The sequence below is a fragment of the Hydra vulgaris genome, chromosome 11 (genome assembly GCF_038396675.1).
Source record: "Hydra vulgaris chromosome 11, alternate assembly HydraT2T_AEP".
NCBI classification, from domain to species: domain Eukaryota; kingdom Metazoa; phylum Cnidaria; class Hydrozoa; order Anthoathecata; family Hydridae; genus Hydra; species Hydra vulgaris.
In genome coordinates, this window is record NC_088930.1 from 47,172,501 (window position 1) to 47,188,630 (window position 16,130).

The 16,130-nt window shown below is 28.3% G+C and overlaps 1 protein-coding gene across 1 annotated transcript in view; it reads left to right on the forward strand.

Moving 5' to 3' along the window:
- The window catches only part of LOC100213119 (integrin beta-1-A), a 31,273-nt gene extending 16,375 nt beyond the window's left edge, over positions 1–14,898 (forward strand). The window contains exons 8-21 of the mRNA XM_065809000.1: positions 995–1,084; positions 1,192–1,278; positions 1,712–1,798; positions 1,973–2,068; positions 5,019–5,114; positions 5,252–5,430; positions 11,590–11,884; positions 12,220–12,301; positions 12,385–12,500; positions 12,577–12,663; positions 12,802–13,030; positions 13,429–13,550; positions 13,655–13,711; positions 14,327–14,898. Coding sequence (XP_065665072.1) covers positions 995–1,084; positions 1,192–1,278; positions 1,712–1,798; positions 1,973–2,068; positions 5,019–5,114; positions 5,252–5,430; positions 11,590–11,884; positions 12,220–12,301; positions 12,385–12,500; positions 12,577–12,663; positions 12,802–13,030; positions 13,429–13,550; positions 13,655–13,711; positions 14,327–14,395 — 1,692 coding nt within the window. The 3' untranslated portion in view covers positions 14,396–14,898. The remainder of the gene's footprint in view (positions 1–994; positions 1,085–1,191; positions 1,279–1,711; positions 1,799–1,972; positions 2,069–5,018; positions 5,115–5,251; positions 5,431–11,589; positions 11,885–12,219; positions 12,302–12,384; positions 12,501–12,576; positions 12,664–12,801; positions 13,031–13,428; positions 13,551–13,654; positions 13,712–14,326) is intronic.
- Positions 14,899–16,130: the final 1,232 nt, after the last annotated feature.

The window sequence follows — 16,130 nt, forward strand, 5'->3', positions numbered from 1 at the left end:
ATTTATGTATGTTTCCTGGACATATGTTCTCAAAACATCTAAAAAGCAGTGGCTGAGTTGTTGCAACAAAATGTACGTTTCGAGGTCAGTAGAGTGCAATGGCACCTGCTTCCTGACCAAGCCTGTAATTTATATAAGTTCTAACAATTAATATATACACAAAAAGAAAACTAATACCCAAAAAAAATTCATATTGCAACATTTATTGTAAGTAAGGAATTTTATACAGAAAAAAATGCAAATGCTTCTTATGAGGAATTATGCTTTGTTTTCTAATACTACTCATTTCTTTTGTTGAATTACCTCCTAAAAATAAATTGCTAGTTGTTAATATATACTTAAGTTAGAGTTCACATAGTTCATTTAGGTGTATTTGTGCTACTTGTAGTTGAATTTAAAAAACTGTCTTTAAAAATCCATCAACAACACAGGCGGGACTTAGAGCTGCTAATGACTATTGTTTAAATAGATAAATATTTAAAATCAAATATGCCACATAGTTCGCACCTGGTTGCGTTAATATGTGTATTTAGTTTTTCACATTGAAAAGCATTAGAAATGGCTGTCAGAGCCGTGTTACAATTGTGGAGTTTGAATAATTTCTCGACGCTGTGCAATTATTGTAGGCTGTGGTCAAAAATGGGTGGGAAAAATAATTATTTGCATCAACAGTATTACCCATACAAATGCTGGGTTCAGCACTGAGGACTTAATTTGATGTCATGTATTAAGTATATGTTAGCAATTAAGTTTTTTTTAAAGTTTTAAATTTAGCTTTTATATTGTTTTCAAATTTAAGAAATATAAACTTTTTTTTTTTAAGAAACTGAAAAAAAAAAGTTTTTTTTGTCAATATTTTGGTAGGTTTTATACTTTTAATTGTCTTCTATGAAATGTCAACATTATCAGAAAGTTTAGTATTTATAATGTTAAGATTCTTTCTATAGATCTCTGTCTTTTTGATGGAAATTAAGTTCTTTTATATTAATAATAGGAAGCAGTTGCTCAACAGAAAATTTCTGGTAATTTGGATACACCAGAAGGTGGTTTTGATGGTCTTATGCAAGTTTCTGTTTGTGATACGGTATTACAAATTCCTATATTTAGCTAAAATAATTTATAGTTTGGTTGTTTTTGTTTTTTTGCTATTTTGTTTATTTTTATTTTTTTAATGATAAAGTATAACTTTAGATGTTAGGCTGGAAAAATATGGATCAAGCCCGTCGAATTGTTATTTTTGTAACAGATGCTAGTCCACATATTGCTGGTGATGGAAAAGTAATTTTTTTAATATTTTTTTTATTATTACACTTGTATATTAAATTGTATAATGTCTGTGTGTCCCCAAGGCTGTTATATCACTAAAGTCAAAAATGCTACCCTTTTTTTAATTTTTCCTAATTTTGATTGAGTTATTCCAACTCTCTCAATCTGACACACAAGCATCAACAATAAAGATGGTTAAGGAGAAACAAGTTTAAATAAATTTTATTTTATTTTATTATATATCAGATATATATATATTTTATTATATATCAGATATATAAATTTTATTATATATCAGATATATATAAATTTTATTATATATCAGATATATATAAATTTTATTATATATCAGAATTCAATTATATCAAGACTAAATATTTTTTTAAAGTAACATTAGTCCGTGTTGATTATAATGGTAATAGTCTATTGTCTTTAATCAATTTAGATTGGAGGTATCACTGCACCAAATGATGGTCTATGCCATTTACTAGATAAAGATACATACAAAATATATGACAAATCTAATGAAATGGTGAGTTTTTATGTTGAAAAAATAAAAAAAATTCACTCTGTAGTAACTTAGCAATTTACATAAAGTTTTTTTTAATAATATGCCTAATTAAGAATTACAAAAAAAATTAAGTTTTTGCAATTATAAAAAAAGTTATTTAATAAAACATAAAGATAAACTCAAGATTTCTTTTAGGATTACCCATCCATCTCGCAACTAAAAGTAAAAATGAAACAGAATAAAGTTGTTCCTATCCTTGCTGTTACTTCTGATGTGTTTCCTGTTTATCAAGTAAGTTATTATAAATTTATTTAGTTAGTATTATATATTTAATTAAATTATTGTGTGTGTGTGTGTGTGTGTGTGTGTGTGTGTGTGTGTGTGTGTGTGTGTGTGTGTGTGTGTGTGTGTGTGTGTGTGTGTGTATATATATATAGCCCTAATCAACTGTATTTTATATAATAGTATTGTTTTCGATCAGTTAGGAAGCATTGTTTGCATTAGGAAAATTTGTTGCATGAAAGTGTTAAAAATATGCATGAAAGTGTTAAAAATATAAATTTCCAGTTTATAAAATTGAAAATTTATATTTTTAACCCTTTAAAAAACTCAAAAATGTTTAATTTTGAGTCACTTCTTTTTCAATTTCTTTTTTTAGTTTCTTTTTGTTGCCTCTGGCAACAAGCATGAGGTTCTGTTTCATGCCATCCAACCTGTAGCCTTTAACAATGTCCTAGATTAATTGGATCCATGCAGTCATTAAAACATTCATTGTTTTCATTGACTTTAATTGTTTTCATCAAGTTTTAATCGAAAACATTTGAGTTCAAACGTCTCACTGACATCTCCGTTAATCCACTTCTCTACCTCTCCAACATAAGCCTCAGCTATCTTGTTAGGATCCAGCTTTGGGAACCCACCAGTTCAGTAAACTCTGTTAACCTTATAATAATCAGTAGCTTTTGTTTCCCGTATGAAACTGCTCATCACACTTGACCAACATCTCCAACATCTTTTTTACCTTCTTGTCAACATCATTGTCAGCATAATTAACTGTTCTGTTATGTACCAAGCATGTTGCTGCATACTGACAAGAAGGGCCTGTCCTAGTTTTAGGTAGTAGTCCTTTATTTCAAACCATGACTTAAAGGCAGCCAAGTCATTTGAAGTTGAATTATTCACCATGTAGGATTTACAGAACCAGGGTCCATAGCATAACGAAGTAAGTAATGTTGCTGTCTTTATCTATTATTATATATTATTGTATAATACTATATTATTGATACAGGCTCTAGGTTAACAAAAAAGAAAGCCTGGTATATTCCTCCTAAATAGAAGACAACTAGTTCACCAAGATTCTTGTAGTCCCCCCTGTTAAATGTCTTTGGTCAATGCTTTCTTGCAAAACTCTAAGGTCTCTCTTGTAATGTTGTAGAAGAATGATCTAATCTGTATCTCATTTCAAACTGACTATCTTCTCCACCTCTTCCTTGATGCTTTGCAATGCTTTCTGCAGTTTTACATATATTAGCGCTATACTGGGCTCTTGTTTTCTTGCCTGTAAGAATCTCCATATGATTCTCTCCAGTTTGAGGTCCCATACAAGCCCTATACCAAGCAGATACTACTAGAAGTACAATCCATCAGATCCTCGTGGCTAATATTTATCATTATTTAAATAATAAACAACAATGTTTCTACTCTAATTGGGTTTCAATTTAGTTTTAAAATTAATATAACCAACTTCATATTTTATAATCATCATTTATTTACTTTGTCATTTACTGCAGAATCAGAATCTATATATGTGACTAAAACTATAAACTAAAGTTTCTGATGCAGAGTAACCAGCATCAGAATCAAAAGAAAGTTCACATAGAGCCAGGTCTCTTTTCTTTTGTCTTTTCTCCACTTATGTATTTTTTATATTCTTTATTCTTTGCCGCCAATCCTGACTGTTTTTAACAAATATTTTAAATTCATTGTATAACTTTAATTCTTTGTAATATACATTTTTCTATTTCTGGTCTAGAAAAACTGATTTTCCTCCGTCTTGGTCCCTTTAGAATATAGTTGATCTAATTGAATCTTCTTTAACTTCTCCACAAATATGTCAAAAAAAGTTTGTTACTATCCTGTATAAAATCGTCTTGTATCTTGGTAAATTTACCAATGCTGGAATCCCAGTTTAGATTTCTTAAATGGATTAGTTTGCAATACTTAGTATGGAGCTTCAGAATCTTATAATGATTAAAATCTTATTTTAAAAAAATGTTTCTTAAGTTAATTAATTACCTAGGCAGAGTTACTTTTTTTATTTATGTTTGTATTAAACTATTTGTTTGACTAATTATTCATTTTTATTTACATAATTAAAGATTGCATTATTTTTTACCTCACAGTAACTCCAAAAATCATAAGTTCTCTAAAACCAGTCTTGTTGCACACACCCATTGCAAGAGCAGTGACATTTCTATTGTTTAGATCTTTTCATAATCCACCCTTGCAGATAAGATCTTTACCTGGAAACCTTGGAGAACAAGATACAATATGCTTAGTAGATTTAAGCTTTAAAGATCTTGAAGATTTTATAAACTGTATATTTCTAAGCACATTTCCGATGCTGGGGAGCTGGTTCACGTGCAATTGGTTGAAAGGATACTTTAGAAAAAAAGTCGCCTTCTGGGATTAGTCTGTATCTTTTCTGCTTATTCATGGCTTTCTTGTGAAGACATGGCCACACATTTTAGAAAATACTATGAAATAAAAAGCTATACAGCATATATTCATTTTATCATCTCAAAAATTTTAAAAATGTGTGGCCAAAATTGACTTATCAAATTTACCTTTTTAATTGGCCAGCAGTGACTTAAGGTGGCATGTTTTTTTTAATAACTATATTTATAAACTTATCTAAGTTCAGATTTTGTTAAATATTTAATACAAGGAGTGAATTAAGTCAAATTTACCTGTTTAAAATAAAATTTATGAAAAAATTTCCTTACAAATTAATCTAAAATTGAAAAAAAATTTCAAATATTTCAGCTTTGCTTAATTTTACCAATACTACTTTTTGACTTTGGTTCTTGTTTTTTCTGTTAATTTTTATCTCAAGGAACTCCATAGAATGGGAAAAACTTTTGTTTTGTCCCATTCTCTGGAGTTGTCCTGGTAAAAAAAGTATTTATTTCTAGGACACTCAAGTATGTGTGTGTATTTTATTTGCTTATTATTTATTTAGAAATTGGCAGAACAATGGAAAGATACTGGAGCTGCTATTGGCAAGTTAGAATTTGACTCCTCTAATATAGTAGATTTAATCAGAGATAGCTATAAGGTAATTATATAAATAAACTTTAAATAGTAAAAATATAAATAATTTTTATTTGTTATTTAAATGATGATCTCTTGATTAAGTTTAATCTTTCTCATTAAATTTCTCTCATTCAAAACTAAACTTAATTTGACTTGTAGAAAATAGCAACCACTGTTCGTTTAATTGATGATTCAAATAGAGATCGCTTTACTGTTCGTTACAAAGGTTCATGTTCATCAGCAGTTGATAATGAGTGTCAAAATGTGCAAATTGAAGAGCAAGTTGACTTTACTGTCACAATAACAGCATTGGATTGTAAATCTGCAAAAAATGACTCGTAATGATTTTTTTTCTAATTTGCATTTCTTTAAACTTTTTAATGGTTTTGAAGCATTTTATACAGTAGAATCCTGTTAACTCTGACTCTGATTGGGTGTATATATATATATATATATATATATATATATATATATATATATATATATATATATATATATATATATATACACACATACATACATACATACATACATACATACATACATTCATTCATACAGGGCGCGATAAATCGACAAACGTGCGAACGTTTGTTTAAAAAAAGACAGAAAAATGAACGTCACGTTTCCTTACTTAAGCAAATGTTGGTGTTCGCTTAAAATTTTTAAAAGCGAATGCATAATATATTAATTTTTTTAAAAGAATTATGCAATTCATAGTTTTTTATTTATTATAAAAAAAAACATATTTATTATAAAAAAAAACAATAAGTTAATAAAAACGCATTTTCAACGACTTTAAAAGAAACAATACTAATACTTTTTTCAAAGTTTAATAATTAAGTACGCAACTGATGAAAGTAATTATGTTTTAGCATGGTTTTTACATGAATTTACAAAAGCATGGGAAATTTTAGTTAATATGAATGCAATTGCAATTACTTTTAAAGAAACCATGCTAAAACATTGCTTTCTTTAAAAGTGTGCGTTTTTTTTTTTAATTTTCTTATTATTGTTAAATTAAAGTAATGTTTGCCCTTTTTAAAGTTTTGAAAAAAAAATTTTAAGATCTGCAGAAATATATGCAATTTAATATAATATATAGAACTATTATGTTTATTATAGTTATCATTTTTTACTGTGCGTTTAACAACAACCATTAATATGATATTTTATTATTAAATAATTAATATTATAAAAATAATATTAATAATAATAAATATAATAAATAATAATAATAATAAAAATAATAATAAGAACAGCTTAATATAATAACTTATTAAATATTTATATATTATTATTTTTTAATGTTTTACAAAAAGAAATGTCAAAACAACTTTTATTTTATTTTTAGTTCCCTTTAATTTAAATTTCTTTAAGTTTATAAAAAATTCATAAAATTCAATAAGCATCTTTGATATATCCAATTATTATATATCTAGAATAAAAGTAGAATATAACTAGAATAAAAGTTATTTGAAAACAAAACTCTTTTATAATTTAATAAAAAATTATTTAAATAAAAAAAAAAAAGGAATTGGAAATAAAACTGGCTAATTCATGGCTGACGGCATGGGTTTTGAAGTGGAGGTGCACAGCCATCTATTTCTAAAAAAAAAGTCCTCTTGAAGTTCTCTTGAAAAAAAAAGTGGGGGAAGGGGATGCATTTCCACCCCTCCCTCCGCATTGTCGGCTATGTTATTCGACATACCTCTTAAGTTAGACGTTTGTCAATAAATAAAGAAATGAACGTCAGCGTTTATTTAAAAAAACACAATTTGTTGTGCCCTGATATATATTGTCCAACTTAGCGATATATATTGTCCAACTTATGTCCAAATTAAGCCAGGCTCTCTTTAAGTCGGACTATTTGAAAATGTCCGACATTGAGATATTTGAGTATTATTTACATATATATAGAACTAAATCTTATGTGAAATATATAATATTTTATATAAAAATGTCATTTTTAATTAATAAAATTTAATAGAAGATAAACCAAATAAGATATCAGTAAAAATGGTTAAATTATATTTGATGCAATGGTATTTAATTTTAGAACATTCTAAGTTTTGGATTTTATTTGATGCTTTTGAATATTTAATGTAATAGTCATTAATAAATAGTATTTAATCGAAGTTAACAAAATGGAAGATATCAATGAAAATGTTTAGTTATGTTTAATTATATTTGATGCAAAGGTATTTTATTTTATTTAAAGTATTGGAAGTTTTGTAATTATATGCATTAATATGCAATTCTGAATAAAAGTCCTGGTTAAGCAAAATTTTATGGTTCCCCAAAAAACAGTACGAGTTAGAGAATGGTCTGACTTAACCAGGCTATGACTTAAGCAGATGATTTTATAGTAAGTTGATAGAGAAAACTTTTCAAGGGGAATCAAAAATCTGTCTGGCTTATCCAGGGTTGGAGTTAACAAGATTACTCTGTGTGTGTGTGTGTGTGTGTGTGTGTGTGTGTGTGTGTGTGTGTGTGTGTGTGTGTGTGTGTGTGTGTGTGTGTGTGTGTGTGTGTGTGTGTAAACACATACAGTGGGTTGCCAAATTATTAGGGACACTTTACTTTTTAAGTAATTTTAAAGTTAAAATGATTTTTGTAAGCAAATAAGTTGTTTTTAAATAAATTTTTTTTGTGTTACAAATATTGGTATAATTGTTTTTAAACTGTGGCAATTGTGTCAGTCCAATCTGTCAAAAAGTTAGGCTATTACTCAATTAGCTGTCAATTGTTGAAAAGAATGGTTGGAGTAAGTTCAAAATTGATTTCAATTGTTTATTTTTGGAACAATTTTTGCAAGTTTTTCAAGTTCAGAACTATTGAAACCTAAGTATTGGTTAATAGTTCAATAATTTATTGTTAATAATTTATTATTTTTGCTAATTTTAATGCATAAATCCTGACTTCTAACCATTCTCACCTTGCATTGATTTTTTTAGTATGGGCAAATCTCTAGACTTAACACCAAAAAAAAGTAGGGAAATAAAAACCTTACTTCTTCATTTTACAATTCCCAGAAAAAGATAGCAGCAATTGCAAGTGTTTCAAAGTCAGTAGAAAGCCGAATTTAAAAAAAATTGATACAAATGTGCCTCTAGAACCAGACCATGTCAGCAAAAGTGGCAGAAAAAGGATCACTACTCCACATTGTTACCGTAAAATTAGAGACATCTGTCTTAAAAACAGAAGAAAAAAAACTGTAGCTCAACTAGCTACAATGATAAATAATGAAGAAATTAACGCCTCCAAAAGGATGGTTCAGAGAAGGTTGGCTGAAGAGAATTTAATGAGTTGTCGTCCAACCAAAAAACCACGTTTAACTGAAGCCATGAAAAAAAAGCAACTGGAATGGACTAGAAAACACCAGCATATGATTATTGAAGACTGGAGTAGAGTAAATATTATTTATAATATTTACTCTACTCCAGCAAAATGTAAGGTTAATAATTTAAAATATCTTTGAAATGTTTTTACAGATCTGTTTCTCAGACAAATCAACATTTTAAATTTTGATTGACAAAAGCTCATTTGTTTGACGACGTCCAGGAGAAAAATTCCACATGGACTGCCTTTTGGAAAAGGTTAAACATCCTGTGAGTGTAATGGTGCGGTCTGTGATCTCAGCTAAGGGTGTGGGCTGCCTTTACATTGTGGAAGGGACCATGAGGCAGGACCGGTACAAGTGAGTACTGGAAAACAGGCTCCTGTCCCAGGTCCAAGAATGGTTCCCTAGTAATGAAAAGTATATGTCCATGCATGACTCAGCACCATGCCATAAAGCTCAAAGTGTTACAGCATTCCTAATTGAAAAAAAGTGTGTGTTTTGCCATGGCCAGGGAATTCACCTGGTATGAACCCAGTAGAAAATCTATGGGAGTTTACAAAATAATAAAATGCCATAGAAATCATCACTACCAAGCAGAATTGATAGAAAACCTAATAAGAGAGTGGCATAGCAACCCCAGTCTCCAACAATGCAAAAGTCTGCATAGAAAGCATGCCCTGACGCCTGAAAGCTGTTATCGTAGCTAAGAGTGGCATTACAAAATATTAAGATTATTACCTTATTTGTATAACTTACCTTATTCTAAAATTTTTTATAAAAAAAATAAATAGATATGAATAAGTAATAATGTAGTTTTATATTCTAAATAATGCTCTCTAACAAAAAAAAAATAATAATAATTACAAAATACATATTTATTCATTAAAGTAGTTTATATTTTAAAACTACTTAAAAAGTAAAGTGTCCCAAATAATTTGGCAACCCACTGTGTGTGTGTGTGTGTGTATATATATATACATATATATATATATATAGATAGATAGATAGATAGATATATATATATATATATATATATATATATATATATATATATATATATATATATATATATATATATATATATATATATATATATATATATATATATATATATATATATATATATATATTAGAGTGGTTCAGATTAAGGTGAAAATTTTTTTCAAACTATAGTTTGAAAAAAATTTTCAGCCAGAAAGTACTTTTTTTTAACCCTGACATTTTTGACCCATGTGTGCCACTCTTCAACATTTTTTATTTTTTTATATTTGTTCTCACAATGACTAATATTTAAAAAAGTTAAGCACTCTTTCTGTATTTTTTTTTTTTTTTTTGAACACTGAAAAATTTATAGAAAATGTAGACAAAAAAAAATTTCCCTATTTCTACTATTTTTTATTACAAAATCCACTTTAAATAGTCAAATTATAAATAAGTTATTAAAATATGCTATATTATTTTAGATATCAAACTTAGTGAAGTATCTAAAGTAAGGTGGATCAGCTCTCCTCTATTAATATACCTTTCTTTCAAGTTGCAGGGAGACAAGTGAGAAAAAATAAAATTGACACAGTATTAGAATTTCTTTAAAATTAATAACAAATTATTGTTTAAAAATACTATTAGTTGTGTTTGATGCTAAATCTGTTTTCTTTTCCTGTTTCCTCTTGCCTACTTTTTTTGTAAAAATGCTTAAATAAGAACAAATCTTGTCTTTTCTTCTTTTTGGTTGTTTTTCCAATCAGTTTATTAACTAGCATAATTGCCCTCTCTGATGAGTCATTGACCACATCAAGGAATTAAATAATAATTTCAAACTCGAGATAAAAATAGTTGAACTTTCAGAACTGTGAAGGGATCTTCAGCCACTGCAACTCAATCTTTCCATATCTAATCTTATCAAAAATAAGACAAAATTTATATCCATAAACTTTCATCTACCACAGCGTTTTCATGTTCAACAAAATGTTTTAACAAAATTAGATTAATTTATCAATCATACAATAAACTAATCTTTTTAAATCTTATTTTTTCTAATTATTTTTAACCTGCAGTTGCAGATACTGCTCTTAGGAACCACTGAGTGTAAAAGATGCCTCAAACATAGCCATATCTCTTTTATATTTTCCTTTGATAAGTTTGGAATGATTTCCAACAGTAAATATATTTTAAGGTGATACAATGGTTTTGCCATGATTCTTGCATGATGCAGCAGACCAGGAATATGAAATTTGAATGTCTCTTTTTGAGAAACTGTTTTTTATGATTTTAGGTGTTTGAAGAGCTGATTGTCTGGACCAGACATTTTACTACCGGGAGTAATCTTGTTAAAATGGGTAATATGTCTTTCTAAAACAAGATGTCTACAGGCAAGGTTGGAAGCACTGTGTCAAAACATATACATTATATATGATAACTGAGGTCAAAAGATTCTATTAGATTGTAAACTGTTTTGAACTGCAGTTCTACAGCACCTGATTCAATATGAGGAATGCCTAGTAGCTTTTCCCAATCACTAGCACAGCTAATCTTTCTCTTGTGGCTGAAATGTAATGATGATTCATATTAACATAAATTTAAATATATTTTTTTAAATTCTAAAAACAAACTTCAATGAGTATCATGCAAGAACCACTTCAGCCATGTTTAAGCATTGTTAAATCTTATTAAAACAACAGGTGTTTGTGTACACTAAACTGCTGTTATAGAAACAGTTTTGTGTATAGAAATAATGAAAAACTTCATTAGATTTTAAAAAAATCAGTCTTGAGTCTTTTAATGGCTTTTTTTTTTAATTTAAAAAGATATTTTAAAAAATCTAATTTTTTTTTTTATATCAGTCATTGTTAGAATAAATATAGGAAAAAAATTTAATTTAATAATGTTGAAGGGTGGCACATATGGGTCAAAAAATGTCAAAAAGGGGTTTTAAAAAAAGTGCTTATGGGCTGTATGCCACCCTTGAACTTTTGTTAAATTCAAAAAAAATTTTTACATATAAAACAAGGGTCTGGGAACCTTATATGATTCCACTCGAGTTTAATAAAAATTTTCCCCTAATACTTATACACACATATATACATACATAATTACATACATACATATAAAAACGTTGTTTGCTAGTATACATTTGTGTTTGTTTGTTTTGTTAAACTAGATTTAAAATAACTATTCCTGGTTTTGGCGATGTCAAAGTAAACATAGAAATGATATGCGATTGTCCATGCGAACGAGAAGCTGGAACTCCTAATGCAGATATTTGTAATAAAAATGGAACATCTAAATGTGGTATATGTTATTGTAATCCAGGAAGATATGGTGTAAATTGTGATTGTGACAATAAAGCACAGGCTGATACATCTCTCTGCAAAATTGCTAATTCTACAGATGATCGTGTCTGCAGTGGTTTTGGAATTTGTGTGTGTGGCCAGTGTGAATGCATCAAACGATCAGTATAGTTATTATTTTTTTTTTTTTAATAAAATTAATTTTTATAAATTATAGTTTTTTCCAAGATAAGGAAACTAGTATAAAAAAATTTCATTATTTTTTATAATCAACTCTCCCTCTCCCCTTTCCCCAAGGTTCTATAGACACTTTAGTTTAGTAAACACTTTAGTTGGGAAGCTACTCCTGTATATCTAATCTAAATCAATTCAAATTTATTTTAAACTCATTTAATCAGCAACTCTAAAACACGAACCTTGTAACAAGGCTGCTGTGCGCAACAACAAATTAAACATAGTACTTCCAGAGGCATAGAGTGAATTTATTGATCTTTTTTTAGGTTCCAGAAGAGCGAATCTATGGAAAGTACTGTCAATGTAATAACTTTGGATGTGATCGGTATCAAGGCAAAATATGTGGAGGTTTTTATTATTATTTGTTTATACTTTTTATTATTATTATTGATATTATTTAAATTTTAACTTTTTAGTATTTTTTTGATTAGGGCCTGAAAGAGGGGTTTGTGACTGTCAAGAATGCAAATGTAAGGAAGCCTTTCAAGGAGCTAACTGTGGTGCAATTAATTGTACTATTGGTGCAAAGAACTGTAGGAAAGATAACGTATGTTGGCTTAATAGTTTAAAATATTCCTCAATCTTTTTAGTTATTAAGATATATTAAATTTTAATTTTTGTAGCAAATTTGCAGTAACAATGGTGTGTGCGCATGTGACACTTGTGTTTGCTCTTTTGGTTACAAAGGAAAATATTGTGAAAATTGTGTGGTAAGTAGGTCAAAAATCAGTTAGCAAACTATAATTTTTTACTAATTTTTTTTTTAAAGTTTTGTAAATGAAGTAAAAAAGAGTAGGCAAAATATGAATTTACTTCGACTTGTCTATTTTTAAATTTTAAATGTTCAGTCTTGTCCTGGTAAATGTGCTAATGTCAAAGACTGTGTTTTCTGTCAAGCCTTCAAAAAAGGAAAGGATGAGGTGTGCTCAAAGTGCAATCTGAATATTCGCATAGTTAACAAAACTGAAGAAAAGTGCTCCTACCTTGATGATGATAACTGTTATGTCATTTTCAGTTTTGAAGACAATGAGTTTGCAGGAACATTAAACGAAACAATTTTAGTTCAGAAAGAAAGAAGTATGTTTTTTTTTCAGTTCATTTTTTGTATCTTAAAATTATAATGGTTACAAATTACCATGAGTTGTATTGGTGGGTAATATTTTAGATACACACTTCCGTTATGAATAAGATTATATAATTATTAGTTATATATACTTATCTATTGTAGCTTTTCCAATCATTAAGATATAGTTTCTTTGTTTACAATGTTTAACATTTGCGAAACTGTCACTCAAATGTACTTTAAATTGAATGTTATTTTAAATAAATATTTTCAGTCATTTTTTTACAAATAAATGGTGCCACTTTAACCGATTTTATAAAAAAAAATTTAAAGTATAACAATAACTCGTCTGCATTTGTCTGTTAATGAAATATATTTAAAAAATAAAGAAAATAACGTTTTGTTTTTTCAGAGTGTATTGTTATCGTCCCCACAGACCCTCCTATCTTGGCAATTGTGCTTGGCACCATAGGAGGTATTGTTCTTCTTGGGTTAATTCTATTGTTGCTGTGGAAACTTCTGATTACTGCTTATGTAAGTGTTCTTACTTTTTCGCGTTCGTATTTTTTTCATTTGCAATTTGCGCGTAAACGTCATTTTTATTGCTTTTATTGTTTACGTTTGTATTGTATTTTTAGGATAATTATGAATACCAAAGATTTGAGAGAGAACGCATGAAGTCTCAATGGGAAAATGTGAGTTGTTTTCAAGATCTTTCCATTTTAAGGCATTCAGTCGAATAGCATCTTAACTCTGTTAACCTTTCATTTATTATGTTGCCACTGAGTTATAAAATGCTGTTATTGGTCATTTTACAGTCTGTCACAACAAATTCTTAATCACTATTTATATATACATTTTATTACAAATAGCTATATATAAAACATTGAGATTTGTGAAGTGTCTCCCTTTATTTTTTTTCAAGGCCAGTAAAGGATATATAAAGATCAAGTTGCCACTAAGTAATTATTTATAAATTTATCTGCGAAAGATCGAATTTAAAGTTACGTTAGCTTTTTACTATTTTAGCAGAGGTTTCACTCGTGTATCTAATTTAACCGCATAATATAAATATGTGCTAACACTAATAGATAACGCATAACATAATATCAAAATATGTCCGAAAGTTTTAATCAAAAAAAAAAAAAGATTGGGCGGCAACTAGATGTCGCTTTTCAATTCATACCCTTACTTTGTGCCCTCTGACAACCCCCCGTGTGTAGGCCGCTTGTTAGTACTTACAAATATTTAATGAATAGAATGTATTTGATTGTAGTTTATTTCGCTTTTTTTTTTTTTCATTATCTCAGGCTGAAAACCCGATTTACAAACCATCAAAACAACAGTTCCAAAATCCAACGTATGCTGGAAACAATTAACTTTCACTGATTAGTTGCTTAGCAAATGGTTCGAAAAAAATATTTTAAGCAATAAAAATATTTTTGTATGTCTTGTTTGTCTGGAAAAGAAGCGTTCGTGTAAGCTTTGATGCAGTCAGAAAACGAGTTTTGACGAGATTGACTAGGTCAGCGTGAACAATTTTTTATAATATGCAAATAAATTTCTTTTTGCGTTAAGTTTCCAACCCTCATAAATGTTTTTAAAAGAATTATGGATACTTTTTTTATATATGATTTATTTTACACAGAAGACAAAAATAAAATTTGAATTTTTTTCCCCCGTTTTTGTATTTTGTTATAAATATTTTTATTGTACAAATTTTCTGGTTTGTTGTTTTTGTTTTGTTATTTTTATTTTTTTTTTTTTTTGTCTTATGAAAATAATTTCAAATTTTGATTTTTTTGATTTTGTGCTTAGTTTTAATTCAGTAACGGTTCGGTTTTGAATTAAAAAAAAAGTTTCAATAAAAAAATCGACTGAATATTGGTTTTTATTGTAACTATTACGAAATAATTGTAAAACTGTGTCTCCGTAGAAAATATTGTATACCGTAAAACCGAAACAAAAAATTGCTGCTTATATCTTGGCTAGAATATTTTTACTTTTTTTAAAATTTTTTAGACGGCTTTCACACAGTGCTATAGTTAATCTTGGTAATTATTTTTACCCTATACATCTTTTAAGGTGAGTTTCCACTCATCCGTTTTTCTACGGGAACGGAAAAATAATCACGTGAGTATGCGCAGTTTTCCTTCGGTAAATATGTTCTACTTTAAATGCAGTGATGATCCAGTAATTTTTGATGGGGGGGGGGGGGGGAGTCGGGAGAGATGTCGAAATATTTTTCTACCACATTTGCGTCCACAAAAAAAAAGGTCCTCGATTTCTAAAATATTTCAGGACTTTCAAATTCTAGTGGGGAGGATCCGTCAATGTTTTAGTTTAAAAAAAATGCTTTCGTCATCAAAGAAAATTTTAAATGTTCCTTAACTATTCAGAATAATATAATATACAAGGATAAAGAAATATAATATTTTTAAACGTTTTGGCGCTATAAAAATATTTTTAGTGAATCCTATTAAAGTTTCACTACAAAATTTGACATTAGGAAATCTCTTGTCTAAATATGAAAAAGTATTTACGAAAACATGTGTGCAAATTTTTTTAGATGAACGTTAGTACTCTTATGACAACATGGTTTTTATAAATTGCTTTGTACTTTTGATGTATTGTTTGCTAAATAATATGAATTTGAGTTTTTTTGCTTTTGCTGTGGTTTCACGCCTTAACATTTTAAATGGCTCGGTTAATAACTAATTAAAATAATTTTTGAAAATGAATATAAAAGGTGATCAATTCTAATTCTAATGAATTTTTTTAATAATGAATTTTTATCATTCAAAGCTACTTACATTAAAACGAGCATTAAAAGAATAGTTGTCATTTATTTATTCATTGATCGATATTTCATTGCCTCGTTTATTTCAACCTCGTACCTTTTTGATTCTGAGCCAAAACTCTAGCCACGGCCGCGAATATGTTAAGCTACTTATATTACCAATGTTATACATATGTTAAGTTCAACAAATTAAATAAACGGATTAGAAAATTAAGACAAATTAGACAGTTTTTTACCAGCATAGACTCCTTAGAGCATTTTCTCCATATATTATTTATTGAAGCTTTTGTTACCGTCTCTCAGTGTTGTACGTG